General features: G+C 55.9%; 1 protein-coding gene across 2 annotated transcripts in view; it reads right to left on the reverse strand.

Annotated features, from left to right (window-relative positions):
• Positions 1-21,085, reverse strand: part of TBC1D22A (TBC1 domain family member 22A) — a 313,242-nt gene that overhangs the window by 272,300 nt on the left and 19,857 nt on the right. Inside the window, exons 2-4 of one of the 2 annotated variants that reach the window (XM_061204252.1) lie at positions 17,862-17,918; positions 16,482-16,822; positions 12,555-12,731 (exon numbers count right to left, since the gene is read on the reverse strand). In XM_061204252.1, the coding sequence (XP_061060235.1) occupies positions 12,555-12,731; positions 16,482-16,822; positions 17,862-17,918 (575 nt within the window). The remainder of the gene's footprint in view (positions 1-12,554; positions 12,732-16,481; positions 16,823-17,861; positions 17,919-21,085) is intronic. The other variant, XM_061204253.1, reaches the window with a different exon arrangement.

The following is a 21,085-nucleotide window of genomic DNA, read 5'->3' on the forward strand; positions in this document are numbered from 1 at the left end:
AAAAAAAAATGGTTCATTGCATGCTATGTGAATTGCACCTCAATTTTTTTAAAAAGAATATTTTACTTGAGAGTTTGATGATTTGTATGCCAGGTTGACACGAGTGAATAAAATGATGACTGTGCTAAGTATCACCTATTCTCAGGCTCTCCAACGTGTATAAAGTGAGAAAAGAAGCCCATGAGACTAATATGCTTCCATTTGTATTTTACGGAGAACGGGGGTTGGGGGGCCGACGTATACACACCCACCCATACAGTCACTTGAATAAACACAGAGCACTTATGAACGGAGGTAAGAAACAGGAGGGGAGCCACTGGCCTGGGGACGGAGATTTATTTGTCATTATGTAAGCCCTTAGAGACCACTTGAATTTTTTAACATTGCATGATGTAGCTTTTTCGATTAAAAAAAAACTAGTAAACAAAAAATACGAATGAACATAACCAGTTCCCAAACTTTAAGTGCTCTCACAACTCCCCCTCCTGCAGAATCTCAAGGAACAACGTTTCTGTTAGTGCGTTTATAGTACGTATTTTGAATACTGTTAAATATGTCTAGATTTTGACTAAGCATATAAATTAAATGTTGATTTAGACAGATACACAATTTTAATAACAATTTTAAATAAAGATCATTCTCAAAACATTATACAGCCATTAAAAATGATGGTTATGAAGACTGCAGCAAGGTGGGAAAGGCGCATGAGGTGATATTAACTGGATCGGGGTGACAAGTGGCATCTGCATCCTCGCTGCCACTGCGGCGAGAGGTGGGGAGGCTCCACTGGGAAAGGCAGTGATGGAGACCCGCACCAGCGCCAGGGCGAGCCTGCTGCACTGCACGGACCACTCCTCATGGGACTGCTTCCCAAAGCCAGGTGGAGGCAAGCACCATTAGACCCATTTTACAGGTGGGGAAACTAACGCAGAAGGAAGTTTGGGGGAAAAAAACTGCCCAGATCACTCTGCCAGTAAATGGCAAAGCATGGCCATGACCTGATGTCACCCCAAAGCCCACATGATTGTTTTCCACCGTCCTCTGTCCCCCAAGAGCCCAGAGATGGGGGGCAAGGTGACTGGCCATCATGGCTGCTGACTTTTCTATAATGTTCTTACTTCTAGAACCTAAAACAACACATAGGTTAAAACACGGATTTAAAAAGACATCCTTAACTAATTTTTTCAGACTATCTTATCCTAAGAAAAAGGGCATTTCATTTTTTTAATCACTTTAAGCAAGCCTGAACTTTCTCCCCTTAGGACCAGTTTGAGCACAGTCTAAGATTTCACCAGAAAGCCTCAGTTTGTATTAATATCTCAAGACCTGGCGCAAAACCAAAACCAAAGCCTTACCCGGCAGCGCTTCACTCCTCATGGCAAATTCAGGATAAAGATGATTTTCTTCACTTCCCGACACAAAACCCAGCACTTCCTTGTTTCTCTAACTTCCTTCCTGTGTCCCATCCCATTGTGAGGCCAACCCGAGTGACCTCTCATCTCCCACGCCCTGCACTTCTGTTCATCAGGAATTTCTCCCTTTTTCTCATTTTGGTCACGTGCGATCTAATCCTGCACCAAATCTCTAAAAATGGACTGCTGTGTCCTGGTACAGTGAGTGCAGAGAACGTGCAGGGAGCCCAGGGCTGCTGCTGCTGTGGGCTTACCCTCAGGCAGGCCCTCCTCCTCCTCTGAGTCTCAGTTTCCTCATCTGCAAAATGGGGCCGCTCTGCTGATCGCTTAGGGCAGCACGGAACCAGCGAGGAAACCTGTGGGGAAGACCTTCACAAACAGAGGCCTTCCTCCCTGAGGAGGGCAGGGTGGTGCTGTGCGGTGACCACAGCGCTGCGTCTCAGCGAGCAGGAAAGCTGCCGTAGACTGTCTGTGTCCCCAAAGGGCCTATGTTAAATCCCGACTGCCAGGGTGACGGTTCAGAGGTGGGGGCTGTAGGAGGTGCTCAGATCACAAGGTGGGGTCCCCCTGGATGGGATTAGTGCGCTGATAAAGAGGCCCGGGGAGCTCCCTCGCCCCTTCGGCCGCTGGAGCACAGTAAGAAGGCGCCGTCTGTGAACCTCACCAGGTACGGAATCTGCCGTCGGTGCCTTGACCCGGAACTTCTCAGCCTCCAGAACCACGAGAAATAAATGTCAGCTGTAGCCGCCCAGCCCACGGTATTCTGTTCCAGCATTCTGAATGGACCAAGACGAGGGCATTACCACACCAATAATGCACTTCCTCCCTTTCTACGCTCAAACTAGAAACCCGCTCAGGGCGAAGCAGCCCTTGGGCCTCGGCGCCACACAGGGCAGAATCCTTGGCACAGGCTCAGAGGTCCACAACCACCGGCACGCCCTGCAGCCAGGTGACCGGCCATTTCAGACGGCGTCCGTGAGCACCTGCACCCCAGGGACTCGTGGGCCTGCAGAGTGAAGCTTTCAAATGAGTGCAGGGTCGAGCTGAGCAGGTGACCGCAGCCCCTGGGCCCGTCAAGTGAAAAGTAAACCGCCGCTCGTTCCTGGAGCACAGTGGGGACCAGGACTCGACCCTGTCCAGGCAGCTCTGGCTCCCGCTCCTCCACGTGGCCCCTGAGCGTGTCGCAGACATCTGCTCCTGTCGCGTGACTCAGCTTACAGTCTCCTGACCTGCCACGGTCAGGGGCCCCATCCTCAGGGCAGTTCAAGAGCGGGGATCCAGGACGTGCAAACACGGGGCTGCACGTCTGGCCTCTCCTGCCCCACCGCCCCTGCACATGTGACTTCTGTGTTTCCCTCCCGGGAAGGGATAACTCGGGCCCTTTGAGGATCACAGAGGGCCTGGGAGTGACAAAGTCAAAACGGCACCCGACCTCTTTCTTCTCCACTTTCTTGCTTCTCATCTTTAACACGTGCAACTTCCCTTCCTACCTGTAAGCGCCAACCAGACAGACGGCACAAGAAAGTAACCAAACAAGGGAGCACGGCTGACTCTGGCTCCTGGGATTTTCCTAGGAAGACGGGCAACCAAACCACCCCAGGAAGAAGCACCAGAGTGAGTAGGGCCTCTGCCTGGAAAACACAGATGACAGGAACCCAGGAGGGTGAAGTGAAGTGGACAGCCATTGTGCCCCGGCCTCTCTGAGCCCCTTCTCAGGGATTCCACGTATTTCCATGTACCTGACACAGAGTAAGCTCTCAGTCAAAGCCAGCCACCATCACCACCACCATCACCACCACTACCCCCACCACCATCACCACCACCACTACCACCATCACCAACATCACCACCATCATCACCAACATCACCACCACCACCATCACCATCACCACCACCATCATCACCACCACCATCACTACCACCAAGGTCACCACTACCGCTGTCCCAGAGCCCTTGATCTGATTCTAAACAGGTCAAACAATCCTGCTGCTGTGTTGCCCGCATCCTTCCACACCTACGGGGAATTCCAATTGCTCACCATCTCTTCCAACTTCCCTTCTTCAGAAAACCCTCTTCTTTCTAGCTTCATCTGGCAACTTTACAGGATGTGCATTTCCAGAATGCACAAGATAGGATCTGTGCATCGATTAATTAATTAATTTAAAAGTATTATTTTCTTTGCAGTTTCCAGGACCAGACACCTGACTATGTGTTGGTTTGTGGTCCTTTGGAATCTGAGCTACATTTGGGGGGAAAAACAGGACACAGGAGGGCTCGTTCTAAATGCTGTGTCTTGGACTATGAAAATTCAAAGTTCATTCACTCGCTCCCTCCACACCCAAGACTGTGTATACAGTTCAACACAATTCAAACAATTTCTGGGTCTCCACGGTGTGGTCGGGGCAGTGCTAGACACCAGCCATGGGTTAAGTGCTACAATACAAGAAAGACAGTCCCTACCTCAAGGAACCGGAAACCTGGTGGGGTGACAGATTTACACGTGCCTATCTGAGTGGCAAACACAGCTGACTGTCCACCCAACATCCATCCCCTCCCTCTTCCCTGTAACCAGAACCCCAATTCCAAAGTGCCAACGGCCGAGCCCACGAGATCCTTCTCAGCGCCCCTTGCAGCTCGGGGGGCGGGAGCCAGGCAGGGGGCACGTGACCCAGCTCTGGTCAAACTGCTTTCCTGACAAGACTACAGATGCCATGGTGACTGCCCTTTGCTTTGACACAGGACAATGACTGCCACCTTGTGGCCACGAGCTTAGATCCCTGATGAAATCAATGCCCATAGCTCCCTACCTCCAGACATCCTGCTGAGAAAAATAAACCCCTATTTGTCTAAAGGCCCCTGAGCCTGGTTTTCTGATACCTTCAGCCAAAACGAATCCTAACCAATCCCCCTCCTCAGCTGGTGAACCACAGAGGCCAAGAGCACTGAGGGGCCGTGGGGCAGGAGAGAGCAGGCCGATGGACCCCACCAGCACTTCCTGAGCGAGCGCCGGGTCCTGTCCCCCATCACTGGACACGAAGACCGGTGACTCACAGCACGGCCCACGAGGAACTCACGGCCCGGTGGTGAGACGGACGCAACCCTGAGAGCTGAGTCACAGGCACAAAGGGCTGCAGGGCAGGGAGCGGACTCCCACACGCTCTGCCCACTTTTCCGCGCTCATCCCTCAGACAGAAAACAGACACCACAGTCTCATGATTATTCAGCTGGTTACTTCATGTCCTGATCTACAAAGAAAATCATTAGAGAAAAAAGACAAACGTGTAACGGATTGATTTCTCAAACTGCTCCTTTAAAACTGTACAGTAGACGTACAAACATTTTTTTTAACATTTGCTTTTACGATTATACGCAGGAAATCATCATCCATGAGAAAGTTACCTGAAAGACCCCTGAAAGGTTTCCTAATTAAACTGAAGATCTGCTCTACCAGAGATATTCAATGAAATGCTTAACTTTCACCAAATCATATTCACTTTGGTTTATTTTAAGCCGAGTGATAACTACACGTAGCTCAAATGCCACACCTAGCAGTGCGAATGCCACCCAAAAAATGAGGATACTGGCAGTGGCAATGTGATGAAGTCAGGACTGGCGCGTCTTCTGCAGTTCTCACACTCCCGTCCTGAAGCCCAGAAGACAAAGCAAGCTCCGGGAGCCCCTTCTGCCGGGGGCTCCGAAGGCTCGGCGAGAACCGATTACAGGTAATGAGAGGAGAGAAGAAAACACACTGTCATAAATTCAGCCAGTGTACACAGCGGCAATTGCGGTTTGTGGGTTTTATTATTTTTCCCACGTCTCTCACTTTCAATAACATCCCGTGAACGATCGTCGCGGAAACCCTACAGCGAGAGCGACACAGAGGGAGGAGCCGTGCGGAGTCCCCTCCTCCGTGGGGGGGCTCGGGCCATCAGCCACCCATGGGCCGGGCAGAGGCTCTGGGGGAGGCAGGGCGTCAGTGACGCGGGGACGGCGCAGCACGGGGTCCGCACGTGTGCCAGGGTCCCGGCTGCAGGGAGGGTGCTGCTGCAGTTGAGCTGCATTTGGGCGTCAGGAATACTTACTTACCGAGTGATTACTTCCACAGGAAGAAAATAAAGCCAGACCGGGAGGACGGCGCCCACCCAAGTAAGGGGGAGACATCTCACTGGTGCCCGGCCACCCGTGCCCGCCCTGAGCTCGCACGTTGGGCGCCGCCAACCCCTAGAAAGAGACCGAGGTCTCCCTCCGGGGGTCGGGGGCAGAGGGCGACAGGTGATCCGAGGAAAACACGGCAGGATGAGAGGGAGTGAAGGCATGGAGGCGTTTGGGGTCGGGGGGGCCTGATGCGGGAGATCCTGAAGATGAGGGTCTGTTCGAGCAGAGGCCTGGAGGAAGTGAGTCATGCAGGAAGCCGAGGCACAGGGACGGCAGAGCACAGGCCCAGGCACGGACGTGCCGCTGCGTCCCGACGACCGCAGAACAGAGTGAGGGGACGATGGGAGGGGGACAGGCAGGTCGTGGGAGGCTGGGCCTCTCGGGCGTCACCAGGCCGACGGCTGACTCTCTGAGATGGAGCCGCCAGATGGCTCTGACGGTACCTGATCCGGATCTCATTTCCAAAGGACTGCTGACAGCTGTGCAGAGCACAACGCCGGACACAGGTGCACGGGGGCCAGCGGGGACGGGCTGTCACCATCAGGCGAGAGGCGGTGGCAGGGACCAGGCGGTGGGCTGGAGGTGCTGAGCGCAGGAGGCCTGGTGACAGCCCAGAGGTGGGAGTGGGGAGGAGGGAGGAGAAGACGGTGGGGGGGCTGGGCCCGAGTCACCGGAGGGGGCACCGCTGTGCAGAGATGGGGGCACGAACGGTGACAGGTTCGGGGGGGAGGAGCGAGGGCCTTGGGAAGTCAACTCAGGCGACACGTCCAACCTAGAACCTGCCTTTCAAGACAGATGAACTTCTTCGAAAACGAGCTTGTGCACATTCTTAACGAAAGCTGCTTTGCCAGTGTTCCCCCTGACGTCAGAGAAGATGCTACCAGGGAGAAGCAAAACTGGGGGCAATCCAGGAGAAGCGGGAAAGAAGGTGGGGGAGAAGAGCCTGGCCCCGTGGGCTCCGGCCTCCCTGTCCCCTCACGGAGACTCCCCACCCCGACTGGAGGCTGCACCCACTCTGCTCAGTCAGTCGGCCTCGGCTGTGCTTCCCTGACAGGAGCGGCTCAGCCAACCCACAGCCGGGACCACGGGACGCAGCAACCGAGGAGAAGGCCCCAGCCGAATCCTGCCGCGGCTCACCCTGAGATGTGCTCACTCCTCCCACTGGTGCATGTGTGCCTCGTGTGCGCCAGGCCCTACTGTGTGCACCAGGGTTCTGGTTCTGAGCTGCAGGCGGGGACTGCAGGGCTCGGGCAGCGTGGTGAATTCATTAACCCTCTTTTAAAGCTTCTCTGTTTGTTTCACTGGAAAGTACTTTTTCCCCAAACCACACAGCTGAGATAAAACCAGGCTGCAGAGGCTCCCTGCCGGGCTCCCTGGTGCCCCGCCTCTTACACTCCAATTACCTTTCAGAAGCTCGGCTGGCGGCAGGGCCCGGGCGAATCTGAGGAAGCGTGTCCAGCTGAACTGGCACCACCAGGGCAAAGAACCGAACGCTGCCCACACCTCCGCTGAGAATCGGGACGCGGGCACGCTGCGGCGGGGGAGCGTGAACACTGCACGCGAGGAGGCCTCGATTCCTCTTCCCTGGCGTCTCTGCACTTGGGCAGCTGCCAGTGGCCCCCGGGGTGGCCGTCCTGGCGGGAGTCCTCCCCAGTGACACTCCAGGGAGAGGCAAGGCTGAGTTAGCGGAGCTGCCACCTTGTCCCTCCCACATTCTGTCGCCCCTCTGGGACCACCCGCACCTTTCACAAGGCAGCAGGACAAGCCCGCACGGGCGCACACGCTCGCAACCTCCACTGTCCCTGGCTGGGACACGGCGGCGAGGCTGTGGGGCTGCGCCTGGCCCTACGGTTGACGCTGGGCGCTGGCGGGCCACCGCCCGGACCTTCGGGAACAGGGGTGCCGGCAGCCCTGCCACCACAGCCAGGCCCCGCCGTCCGCTCCCGGTCCTCCAGCAAGGCCCTCAGCAGAGGAACGGGGACCCGGCCGGCAGCGGCCCTGCCCTCGCCGCGGGGCCGCAGGGTGGCCTCCTGCACCAGGGCTCAACCTCCCCAGCTGTGATCAGGGGCCGGCTGCTGCCGGGGGCAGGCTTCGGGTGTGTCTGGGTTGAGGGGCGGTGCACACGCGTGTCAACATATAGGGAGCACGGTGCCCCGCACAGAGGGAGGACCCGGAACACAGCAAGTGTGCAGTTATTTGGATACACTGCCTCCCCTGGCTCTGTTTCACCAGTACCTGATTCTGCCACCCAGGGAAAAAACACCGTTCTTGGGCGTGCCCCGGTTTTGTGTCCATCAGCTGTCCCCCTACGCCCGCAGCCCCTGGGCTCCAGCTGACACAGTCCTGGTGGCCCCTTCTCCCTGGGCCACCAGCTTCCCGTCCACCAGGCGACGCCCACCCGACCCGCCCTGCATCCCCTCCCCCAGTCGACCCCCCCAATTTCCTCCCTGTCCCCCCATCCCTGCACCTCCCCACTGCTGCGTAGCCTTGTTCCGCTCCCCTGGCTCCAGCCCTGCCAGAGGCTTTGTGCAGAGAGAAAGCTGGGGGCCTCCTCCTGGCCTTCTCAGCCCTCCGGACCTGCCCCTCGCTGCCCTGCCGGCCTCCCTCCTCCCCTCCCCTCCCCCACCAGGCCCTGTCCATCCCAGATGCCCCGTCCCAGGGCAGGACCTCTGCACCCCTGGCCCCTCCCTGGGATGCTCCTCTGTCTTCAACGCCTGCCCTCGTGCCCTCGTGCCCTCGCTCTAAAGAATCCTCGCCGAGCGCTCACTCCGCAGAAGCTCCAGCCTTTACCCCGCAGCTCTGTTTTTCTCTCCACTGCGCCTACTACCTTCGGCCAGTTCCTGGAGTGCTGACTGCGTGCATCTGTCTGTCTTGTCTGTCCCCGACGCTCAACGTCAGCTCCTGAGTGCAGGGACCCTGGGGGCTGTTCCCGGTTCACCCCCAGCGCCTACAGCAATAGCAGGTGCTCTACGAACACTGGCCGGATGAAGAACTACGTGGGCACCTCACATCAACCACCTCCGACGTCACAAGGACCCTGCAGGGGAGGCCCAACTCCCCCGTGATGGCTGATGAGACAGGAGGCTGAGTCACCTATCACACTGGCTCCCAGGCTGCACAGCCTCCCCTTCCTGCCATCAGGGCCCCTTGCAGGCAGGGCTGTCCTCCAGCCCCGGGCCCTGAAGGGACATCGAACTCAAACCCTTGCTTCCTGAGTGAACAACTCCATATCACCGCCCCCCCGCCCCCCGAAAAACCCCTCTTCTCCCCATAGCCGTCTCCCGGCATGCTCTTCATCTTAAAGCCCAGCTCGGGTGCTCACGGGGTAACTGGACCGTGACCTTGCACCTGGCCTCACTCCCTCTGTGCTCGTGTCTGAATATCCAGCGCCAGGGCTGCGTGTCACACACGGACGACCTCAGAGCCCGGCTGCCACCAGGCGGTCACTCGGCAGGCCTCGGGATGCACATGTTTTGCCGATGGCCAACTCACACGCCGGTTCAGACGCACGTGGTCACAACGAAAGCCTCCAAGTGTCACTTTCTTGGGCTTCAAAGCAGGCAGCCTTTGCACAAGTAAATACTGAGTCAATGCTAAGAGCGGAGTGAGCTGTTAAGTTCTATTTGCTCCTCTCATCCCCACAAGGGAGCACAAGCCAAGCAAAGAAAACCAGCGCTCTGACGGACGGAGCGACGTTCTGCAGGCAGGACTGCTTCTGTGGGCAGGCGCTGCTCACGTCAGCGATTTTCTCCTTCAACCTGAGCAAATATTTGCCACTTACGTCTTTTACGTAATGTGAAGATAATACATCCCACTGTCTTCCGAAGCTATCTTAACTGCCTTATAAAAACAGGCAATTTACCGGCTGTGTTTTCTCTTGCCACTAAATACAAATACAGTAATTCACTTTGAAAGCTTTGGTTTTCTCTTTTTGGTGTTAGAGTTGATACTTACACAGAATTCTAAAGAAAGAAAAAAAACCATAATCCCACAACCGAACAAAAGAATTTGATTTTCTTTTAACCTTTCAATCTATCCATATGTACTCATTTTCTCACAAGTCTTGAAAGCTTTATTTTTAAGTACGATTTTATTTTCAAAAGTTACTCCAATGACAAAGTCCACTAGAAGATTCTAACTGGGGGCTCAGATCCTGACCCAGAACTGCAGTTCCCATCAGGCAATCTTGTTTTCACGAGCTATCTCCTTGCCACCTACCATTAGAAGCTGCTGAATGTAACCAAGAAAACATCTATAAAGTGGCCACATATGTCAATGTTATAAAAATCAAGTAGAGGATAAACAGGCCAGTGCAAATGAAAATAATCAGAAGAAGTAAAATAACTAACTTTTTTCGAGTGTTTATTGAGTGCTGGGCACTCTCCTAAAAACTTCATATGTATCAATATTATCAGCAAAATCTGTACAGGTTCCCCCCCACTATCCGAAAGTAGAGTGTTTCTATGAAATCTTTCATAAGCTCAAACGGCGTAAAGTGAAAACGCAATTTTCGCTTTTCACTTTTTTTCACGAAAGCAAAAACCCTCTCCGGATTTCCTTCAGTTAGGGAAAACAGGTACTGAGTAGGTCTTCCGTGAAAGCGAGGTGGTGTAAAGCGGGGGGCACCTGTGCTGCCACTGCTGTACCTGCAGGTGAACGAGCAGGCTGAGGCCCGGAGGCTACCAGGCTCGCTCCCGGGCACGCGGAGAGGAAGCCATGCAGGCAGCTGCCCCGGGAGCCCCACCCTCGCCGCCCCGGTGACGCTGCCCCCGCACCGCTCCGCTCCTCACACACGGTCCCCTTCCGTCGGGCTCGGGGCACGAGCCTTCCACGCACCGAGGCCCCCAAGCTCTCCCTCCCCGAGCTCCCCACAGCCAGGGATGCCCCAGGAGTGTCAGGTCAGGGTGAGCAGCAGGTGTTCTTCTTCTGTCGGAAGAACAGCTCTTGCGTCTGTAATGAGAGCAAGTCAGGAAAACCTAAGGGCCCCTCGGGAGGGGCGGCTAACAACCGGCGTGGCAGCCGCAGACAGACGGGCTCACTGCCGACCCCGCACAGAGGCCACAGCCTCTCCCTAGTTCTATCGGGAAATACATTGTTAAATTTAAAAGGCGAGCAGAACAGCGTTACCATTCGTATGGAGAGGAAAGAAAGAAACGTATGTAACAACACACAGACCCAAGTACCTCTCTACAAATCACTTCTGAATCACCAAAGGAGCGTGAGTAACTTTTGGGGGGAAGAACTGGCAGACACCCCGAAGCGGGGATCAGAGTTGGCTTCATCGACCTCAGGACAAACCAGCACCCTGGCCTCCTGCTACGGGGACCGAGAAGGCAAATCAATTAAGTGCTGCTCCTACCAAAACAGCCGGCCCAAATCTCACCAGGGGAACGTGAAACAAGCCACTCAGGAGGGCCTACGCTCTTCCAAGACCACAAGGCAAGGCCGGAGCGTCACTCCAGCTAACGAGACGAGAGAGAAACGTGGCAGCCGAACGCCACGCGTGATCCTGCAGTGGATTCTGGACGAGGAAGAAAGGTATCACGGGTGCTACTGGGACAAGCGTCAGGATGTGAACGTGGGCCGTGCGGTAGCGAGCAGTGCCGCGTGGACGTTTAATTTCCTGACTTTGACAACGATATCCTGACAACATCGAGAGGGTGTCTTTGTTCTTCGTAAATAATGAAGACTCGCAGGGCAGATGGCTCAAACGGTTCAGGAAAAGCATGTCTGCACGTAAGCACACGCACACACACAGATGAAATGGGGCAAAACGTAAACAACTGGTGAATCTGGGCAAGGAGCGTATGGGGGCGCTCGTGCTGTTCTTGCAACTTTTCTGTAAATTTGAAATCACATCGAAATAAAAAGTTTAACACAACATATGCGCAGACCATCTCTGGAAAATGACACCCAGAACCGGGCAAAGGGGGAAAGGGGAGTTGGGGAAGGGAAAGGACTTGTCTCCCCTCTGCACCTACCAAGAACAGCCGGCCCAAATCTCTGTGCTGTGAGACTGTGAAACACATGCAGGCAAAAACTGAACAAAACTAAGAAGAAAAAACCCACGGTGAGAACGGCACCCGGGCCGGAGCAGCACCTCCCGAGCTTCAGGATCTTTCCAAGGCCGCCCTCCTCCCGCCTCACGAGCCAGGCCCGCAGCTTTGGCTTCCGCAGGCTCGGCCTGGGCCTGGGCCGCCTCCCTCCGCGGGCCTCACGCGCCACCTGCTGGCCACGCGGGGCACTGCCCTCCGCGGCGCCCAGCCCGCCGAGCGCGACTGTGAGGGACTACAGCCACCTCCACCCTCCTGAAAGCTCCGGCACCGGGCAGAATGCCCAGTGCAGAGTGGCACTCAACAGGGATGAGATCCATAAATAGAAGAACACAGATCTGAGTGGAATTCCAGCAGAACTTGAAAGCAAGCACGCCTCAGCCTGGCTGCAGAGCGTCCAAGCGGGTATCGTGACCCGCGAGAACCACGCCTGTGACTGTCCTGTCCCCTGCTGGCCCCTCCACCCAAGACCTGTCTTGCCCCTGCCCCCTGCAGTGCTCACACTCTACGCACACCCACTGGGCCCTGCAGGAAGGTGCAAAGCCAGCCGCGGTCAGGACGTCCGTCACCGGCCCGGATCGCCGGCCCCACGACCGCCGTGAAGAACAAGGACGTCCACCTGGCCGGCCCTGCAGAGCTCCCCAAGAAAGTGCTAAGAAGCCAGAAGAGTGCAACTGGGCATTAAGGAGAAAAGATCAGAAAATGCTGATCGAATTCCAGAGGAAGCACGTTAATAAACACGTCGAGAGTAAACTTTCAGGACAAACGGCTCTCGTCTTAGTGACCCACTGGCATGAAACACAACAGACCAACCTCTCACCAGGTGAATTACACGGGGAGCAAGTGCGTTAAATGGCAGCAGACTGGCCTTCCGAGCTGCACCCCCTTAGAAACGAGGCACAGCTGGCGTGGCCTCGCCCCCGGGGGGACTCACCGAGGTCTGTGTTGGGGCCGGCAAGGAGCTGTTTGAACTTGTCCAGCCGGGAGGCCTCTCTTTCACTTAAGGCTGAGCTGCTGAGGGTGCTGGGCTCGGGCACCCCGCCCAGTGCCACGGTCGCCGAGTGTGGGAGAGACTGGGACCTCTGCAGAGGGCCGGCGTCGCTGGCGCTTCCTGCAGAGGGAGGGGGAAAGAACAGAGATGAGGCTCCGGACACACCCACACCCACGCCCGCCACTCAGGAGGCCTCACACACGCCTCGCTGGTCTCGCTCCGTGGATCTGCCATCAATGAGCAGCGAGGACCTGATTTCTTGGGGGTAAAATGAACCTAGCTCACACCCATGGAGCGCGCCGGCTCTCCTGGTGGAGGGGCGCTCCCCAGTGAAACAGACGCGCCCCACGAAAAGCAAGACACTGACAACCACACAACCGGAGACCAGGTCTGTCAGGGCTGCCAGCGGTCTGGGCCTGCCTGGGTGACGCGTCCCGAGGACCTGCTGGTGTCGGGCAGAGGGGAGGATGCCTGCACGGGTCACCCGGGCCTGGCATGGAGGGAAGCCACCAAGGCACACGTGAAGGGAGGATGAAGCCCATGAAGGTGCTGAGGACTGTCTGAACGTCCCAGGTCTCCCCGAGCCCCAGGAGGGAGGTCAGGCAGGGACCGTCACCCAGAGAAAGCAAAGGAAGCTAGATCCCCCACTGCAGGTGGAGACGACGGGCCACCAGAGTGCAAGCTTGCCCAGCCCTCACCCAGGCACCACTGACCTGAGACAGACTGAAGGGCCACCCACAAGGACCCACAAGAGGGCCTGAAGTGACACAGTGCGCGGCACCCAGCACCCGGGACTGGGGACAGGCAAAGGAAAGAGCAGAGGGCCCTCAGGTCACTTGACAAAGAGCCTCCAGGGACCAGCACGGGACCCACAAGCAAGAGGCCCTGAAAGGCTGTAGACCCCCGGGCCTAAATCCCATTGAGCAATCGCATCTTCCAAAACTGAAATTTAAAGTAAAGGGCTTCCCTGGTGGCACAGTATTTAAGAATCCACCTGCCAATGCAGGGGACACAGGTTCAAGCCCTGGTCCAGGAAGATCCCACATGCCGCGGAGCACCTAGAGCCCGTGCTCCACAACAAGGGAAGACACCACAATGAGAAGCCCGCGCACAGCAACGAGGATCCAACGCAGCCAAAAATTAATCAATTAAAAAAAAAAAAGGACAGTAAAAACTAAACTCCAGGAAATGGGGCAAGGAGCAAACGTGGAGTGAACACGCTAACGTTGGCTTCCGGCAGCAGTTGCCAGAAGGGAGGTGACATGCTTTACACCAAACGCACGGGAAAGGCTCCCAAGGGGGCCCTCAGGGTACCGAGGAGCAAGATGGCCCAGGCCTCCGGGCAGAGTCTGGCCCAGTAAAGCTTCCAGAAAAGCCTGCAAACGTGGCGCAGCGCTGAGAGCACCTCCCCCTTCGGGGCTCTGGGAGGACAGGCTGGAGGGGTGAGGGGAGGGCAGAGGTGGCGGGACTCAGCTCCCCTCCCTCCTGGGGAACCTACTCTTCCCTGTGCGCCTCGGGAGTCTGCAGGAGGCGCCGAGCAGGGACGGGGCCCGCGGCAGCGCGGAATAAACGTGCTCGCTTTTATCTGTCTGCGATCGTAGAGATGCTCCGTGTGACTTTATTCAGACCCTAATGGCCCCACTTGCCCCTGAGCCCCATTCGAAGGTGGGGCTGGTGGGATGTGGAAGGTAAAGCAACAGCAGCGGCCCCCAAGGAAACAGTAAGGTCTACAACCAGGCCTCCTGTCACCGTGAGTGGAAAACACGTCAACGTCCCACCTCCAGGGCCCCCGAGAGTGTGATTTAACCGCCACCCATTGGTGTCCATACAAGACCCGCTCGCGGCTGAGTCACGGTCAGCTATGGGGACAGTCCTCGCCTGGCCGATGCCCACTGAGCCCTTCCCAGCCAATGACACGCTTTGCCATTAACCCAGTGGTACCCGAAATCAAGCCAAGTGCCTCTGACTTCAGGTACAAAGGCAACAGATGTCTCAGACGTTCATTAAGAAATGGACAGCCAGAAGGTGAAGTAAAGGCCCGGGGAAGCCAGCCTACGAGCCCACACTCCACCACCACTGAGGTTTGAGGCCGCCATCTCCCCAGGGCCAAAGGGCAAAGCTGACGGCAGCAGGGAGGCCCTGCGGGCGCCGCGCACGGTGACATCTGCTCCCCATGCGGGCTCACGATTGGGACGGGCAGTGGCACAAACGCTGGCAGAGACACAGCCACACCGCGGGAGAAGCCACACTCTAAAAGCACCATGCCCCGCGGTAGAACGTTCCAGGACATTCAGAGTTTCAAAGCGCTGCTCACAGGAGCAGTAAAGTCAAATGGACCTCACAGGTCTCTCACCTGAGGCAGAGGCCCCGCCCCTGGCCCCGGCCATCCCGCATCCCTGTGCAGGGATGGGCGTGGCTGCCACACCCCATGGGCAGCAGGCCCTGAGGACAGCTCGGGTTACATCACCAGCATCTACCTAACTGCCCAGGACGCCCAGGAAGAACAAAGAGGACCGGGACGTGGTCCCGCCTCTGTGGCTTGCAGGGTTGCAGCATTAGCTGCAGAGCCCACGAGCAGGAGGAACTCGGTGCCTGGGGACACCTGCCCAGCCCGGGCACACAGGAGGTGGTCAGAGTGCCCGTCACGAGTCACAGGAATTTTCCATCAACCTGTAAAAGCCCTAACTGGATGTCCTTCCATTTTTAAGCTCTAATACTTCAAAGTTCACTCTATTTTAAAGAAAAATAGTTCACATTCCAATACAAAAACTGATCAAATGAAATAATTCACACCTAAGAAGACTGTAACATTTTAGAAGTTAATTTCTGCAAAGCGTTTTTGAAAACTAGACCTAAGTATGAAACCTAATTCTGCAACTACCAGCAGGTAACCTTAGGCTACGGTGATGATCTCACTTTCTTATCTGTAAGCAAGGGGCGAGCACACTAACCCCAGGAGACCCTGGGGAGAGGGATTAGAGGGTGTGCGGCCGCACCGCTGCCCCCCTGCCCCCAGACCCCCACAATCACCCCCTCACCTCCTTAACACTGCTGCCTCCCCGGGGAGGGTGCCCTGACTGCCCGATTTAGGACCACAGCCCAGGCCCCACCCTGTTCTGGGGACCGCTCCCCACCTCCGTTCTGACCCCCGGCCCCTGCCACCTTCAAGCCCTCGTGCCTCCTCACACCTCGTGTGTAGGCTGCTGTCTGTTCCCCTCGCCAGAAGGGACACTCCACGGGGCAAGGACTTCCATTCAGCTTGTCCCCTGGGGCAGCCCGAGCCCAGAGGACAGTGTCTCACCCATCGCAGATGCTCGTTAAACAACTGTGCTGTTTTCTATCTCAGCCCCTCCAACCCAAAAAGAGCACAAGTGACGAAGGCAGTGCCAGGCACGTGGATACGAGATGCAGACGTGAGCTTACCCTGGCGGAGTTTGTAATTCAAAGCTGGCAATTCCCAAGAGCAGACACCCACCCCTACAGGCCCTGAGCCCACGCGTCTGTGTTCTGGAAGGAATCGCCAGAAGCGGCCGAGGGAGGTCCAGCCCCAGAACGTGCAGCTGGCCCGGCCCCTGGCCTGGAAACACCCCCGGGAGCAGCCAGGGCGTCCTGACAAGGGCGGGGTCCCCCAAGCAGCCCACGAAAGCTCACGGCCGGCCACTCCATCTGCAGGGGAGATGCACTCAGCCAGGAGGACCAGAGAAAGTGTGCTGCCTCTGCTGCCCAGGAGGCCCCCTGCCGCTCGGGTCTAGGAGCCCCAGGGCGGGGACCCTAGCTGCGCGGGAGGATGGGGCCCTCCCCACCCCGGTGAGCGACCTCCAGCCCCGCTTTCTGAAGATGGGCCCCAGATCTGCAGCCCTCGCCTCCCACCTGCGGGACAGGACGTGTGGCTCTCGCTGACAGACTTCACCAGCCGGAGGTCACCACTCGGGACGGAAGGAGGCTCCACCGAAGGCTTTGGCTTCTGCTTGGGCCCCAGAGCCCCCGGCGGCTTGTGGAACCCCTGACGCTGGCTGTGGTTGCGCAGGACGCGGTTGGCCGTCTCCATGACGACCGCGGTGTTCAGGCTCTCGGCCGCCATGGCCAGGAGCTCGTCGTCATCCTCGCCAGCATCCCAGGCGTCGCTGGTGTTGCTCTCAAACTCCTGGAAGGTGCTGACTCGCTTGGCCTTCACCGGCGTGGTCGGCACCTTGGGTGTGGCCTTGAGCAAGCTGCAAAGCAAAGGCAGCTTTTACTTGCGCCTCGGGGGGCTGAGCGTGGTCACCCAAGACCGGTCAGAGAGGAGACCCCAGGTGAAAAGGTACACAAGCGAGCCGAGAGTGAAGTGAAAAAGCAAACACGATGCAGAGACATCCAGAATGAGACAAAGCTCACAGGATGCAGTGACAGGGAAGGAGGAGAGGTTTTCTGGGAGAGTCACGCTGCGTGTTCGCCCCACAGACCAATGTATGAGGACACACAGCACTGCCCAGCAATAGTGCACAGCCCTGCCCCGCTGACCCACAAACACTCTCTCACCCCGACACCTCCGCAGACCCCCTAAGGCAGCAGCTGGCGGTGTGGGTCAGGAGAGACTGTTCGCGGGACCCAGGCCCTTGGCAGGTGGACCTGGACACGGGACAATTTCAAGGATGCCCACAGCATGACAACACACAACACTGGCCCCACCGAGTGTCGGGAGCTTATCCGACACGTGTGGTCCTCCAGGGCCACCCCTGCCCCACACCCGCCCCTGCTGGAGGAGCCCAGACACGGGCAAGCGAGCTGCGGGCGGTGGGCAGAGAGCAGGGGAAGTCAATTAACCCTTATCAGCTACATGGTTTGCAAAAAATTTCTCTTGCGGGTTTTCTACTTTTTTGATGGTGTGTCCTTTGAAGCACAAAAGGTTTTAATTTTGATGACGTCCAATTTATCCTTTTGCTGTTGTTGCTTTTGGTGTGTTCTAAGAAGCCTGTCTCCCGATCTAAGCTCACAAAGACTTGCCAGCCCCGCCCTGGCCCACAGGCAGCCCTCGACCCCGCACAGGCTGCCCACATTGGGCCGTGGCTTCCACGTCCGCCCTCCTCCAAGGATGGCTATGCAAGGCCAGCAGCGCCTCACACAAAGCAACTGCTTGATGCGTGTTGGCTGAGTGAAAGGCCACTTTCCTCCCCCTCGGGAATTCCAAGGAGCTGGGGGGGGGGTCACCACAGCCCCCCAAAACCTGGCCTGAGATGAGAACAGCCTTGCGAGATTTGAGGCGTCACTTACGTGCCATGTAACAGTGGATCAAATGGGGGGTGCTGGGCGCCATACACATGCTGGATGCTATTCAGAAAGAAAGGAAAACAAATTAGCTTCTCCTCGGCTTTCCCAGGAGCCCCCCACTGACTCAGGAAGAAGGCCAGCTCCTTGAACCCGCGCCCGAGGGAGCAACTCCGGCCACCGCAGGGTCCCGAGGGCGCGTCTGGAAGGAATGAATGGCGCCGTGCAAGCCCACGCCCCGCACACAAGCAGGGCATTCAGCCTCCCCGCGAACGGGCCTCACTGAGGGACCCACGGCCCCAAGGGTGTCACCACAGAGCCTCGGGCATCGACTAGGGGAGTTGGTGAGGCTTCCCGCAGCCTCTGCCCTCAGACTAAAAGATTGACCACGAAACGCCCGTCGGGAAGTTCTCCTCTGGTACCATTCTGTCTAAAGATGGAATACAGAATTACAAAGAGAAGAGAAATATAATTTTGTTAAAAGACTTCATGGTTTCACTATAAAGTCTGTGTTCATCAGAGTAGATCTGGAAAAGAGACGGAAACAGAGTAACCCGCCGGCACGCTGGTCAGCGGAGCGACCTCACCCAGGCCCCTTCCTCCTCTCAACGCCCAGCCAGGGGCGGCCGCGGGACCCGGGGCCAGCGGTCAGAAAGAGACAAAGGAGAAACGCTTAGCTGGCACACCCCTGGCCCTTAGCTTTCCCCTTCCTCTGGCCCGGAACACACATATGAGGCCGAGAGGTGCCTCAGCCATCCCGCCCCCGAGAGAAATAAACACGAGTTAAAAATAAATCCTCCCTGGAAGAAGGGCAGTGGGGTGGGGGGTGGCGGCGGAGATGGGGAGAGCGCGGGTCTCCAGCAGGTTTGAGAGCTGCCAGCCCGACCTTGGACCTCGGACTTCATGGCATGAAATGAACAAGCCCCTGTTTGTTGACGCCACGGGCAGTCAGACTCCTAAGTGATGCGGTCCACGTGGAACAGACAGCCACCGTGACACTGACGCAGAGCCTCGCAGGGTGCGTGTGTGTAAAGACAAACACAGACACTCAGGTCTTCAGTATACAGATGAAGTCTTCTTAGCTTTTTAAAACAGAATGAAATCCTACCTTGTTTACTTAGTAATGTATCACAACTATTTCCCCATATTACTGTTCTTCAATTTACTTAAATCTATTTATTTACTTTATATATATTATGTGATACACACGAAAAATATACGCAGCTTATGCACATTTAAAAACAATACTGAGGGCACGTGGGATTTCCCCATACCTTTCTCTGCAACTCCCATAAATCTATAATTATTTTCAAGTTTTGTAAGTTTTTTACAAATCTTAATGAGTACCACCTCCCTGGACAATCTCCCCTCTAATTTCACACTGTCCCACCATATGGTTACACGGTAATTTGTTTAACCAGTGTTGACCGTGAGATATTTAACTTGTTTAAAATTGTGTGTGATTATAAAAACAGCAATAAACTTCTCTGGGGACAATACTTTCACACAAATATAACTTCTAGAGGATGAAGTCCCAGAGAAGGCAGGCCTGGGACACAAAGGATGCCCGTATGGACTGTAGGTATAAACGGCTGGCCCCTGAACAGCGCGGTGTGTGGGCACCGACCCGCCGCACAGTCGAAAATCCGAGCGTTGCTTCCAGTCGGCCCTCCGTGTCCACGGTTCCTCCTACCTGCAGTCCTGCGCGCACAGCTTCAGCCCTCCAGGTGGTGCAGGGCTGTAGTATTTACTCCTGAAAAACACCCGCTTGTGAGTGGACCCACGCGGTTCAAACCCGTGTTATTCAAGGGCCCACAGTAGGGACCATGAATCACTGCTATTTGATGGGAGAAAAGGGGTCTCAACGCTGCTTGTGCACCTTCTCGATTACTGGGGAGGCTGAGCGATCTTGAAACATATTTTGCTCATCTGTGCCGCTTCTTTTTGTAAACTGCCTGTTCAGACCCTTTGTCCATTTTTCTAAGGGGCTGTTCACCCTTTTCTCACTGATTTGTAAAAACCTCTCTGTAAACAGAGGATTCCTTTGTCACTGAGGCAGTGAGGTGGGCAGAATAAGGGCCCCAAAAAACGTCACCTACCAATCCCAGCACCTGTGAATGTGTCACCTCACACTGTCACAGGGAAGAACCTTTTTGTATTCTATCACAAGTTCATCACTAAAGGGATGTTGCCTATAAGCTTAAATTATACATAGTGGCCCATCTCTGGGAACCCTGCCTCCCAGGTAATGAGCCGTTAAGCTAAAATACCTTTGTTTAGCTCACAGGAAACCTCCTGCCCAGGCCCACCTGTGAATGACTGCAGGCAGGAAGAAATGAACACATCCTCTCTGGGGGCTGATGGGAACCAGGAAGTGTTTGACTTTACCCCCTCCCCTTTTCGTATAAAAGAAGCCTGAATTCTAACTCAGGCAAGCTGGCTCTTTCGGGCACGAGCCCACCATCCTCTTGGTCTGCTGGCTTTCTGAATAAAGTCGCTACTCCCTGTCCCAACAACTTTTCTCTCGATAACTGGCCTGTTGTGCGGCGAGCAGTACCAGCTTAGACTCGGTAACAACACAGCAGAGGGGGCTTTCTAGATGTGACTAAGGGCACACACCTTGGGAGAGCATCCTGCGTTATTCAGGTGGGTTCAATCTAATCACAAGTCCTTAAGTGGAAAACCTCCCCGGCTGTGGTCGGGGGGCGGATCGTGACCATGGAGGAAGGCTCAGGGCGAGGCTGCACGGCTGGCTTTGAACATGCAGAAAGGGGCCATAGTCAAGGTAGCCTTGAGAAGCTGGAGGCCATAGTCAAGGTAGCCTTGAGAAGCTGGAGAGGTAAGGAGATGGTTTCTCCCCTAGAGGCTCCAGAAAGCCCTGCCAACACCTTGGTTTTAGCCCAGTGAGACCTGTGTGCAGACTTCTGACCTCCAGAACTGTAAGATAATAAATGTGTGTTGTTATTAGCCAGGAGGTTTGTGGTAATTTGTTTCAGCAGCAATGGAAAACAAATACAGGTAGCAAATCTGTTTTCCTGGTATGTGGGAGGCTTAAAGGTTTATGTTAAGTCATCACACTTTTATCCTTTACGGAGGGTTCTGCTTTGAGGACTATACTTGGAAAAGCCCACCCCTACTGCCCTAGTCCATTCAGGGTGCTATAATAAAAAATACCATGCACTGAGCAGCTTATAAACAAAGCCTCATGGTCATGCAGGCTGGGAAGTCCA

Source organism: Eubalaena glacialis, chromosome 11 (genome assembly GCF_028564815.1).
Source record: "Eubalaena glacialis isolate mEubGla1 chromosome 11, mEubGla1.1.hap2.+ XY, whole genome shotgun sequence".
NCBI classification, from domain to species: Eukaryota; Metazoa; Chordata; class Mammalia; order Artiodactyla; family Balaenidae; genus Eubalaena; species Eubalaena glacialis.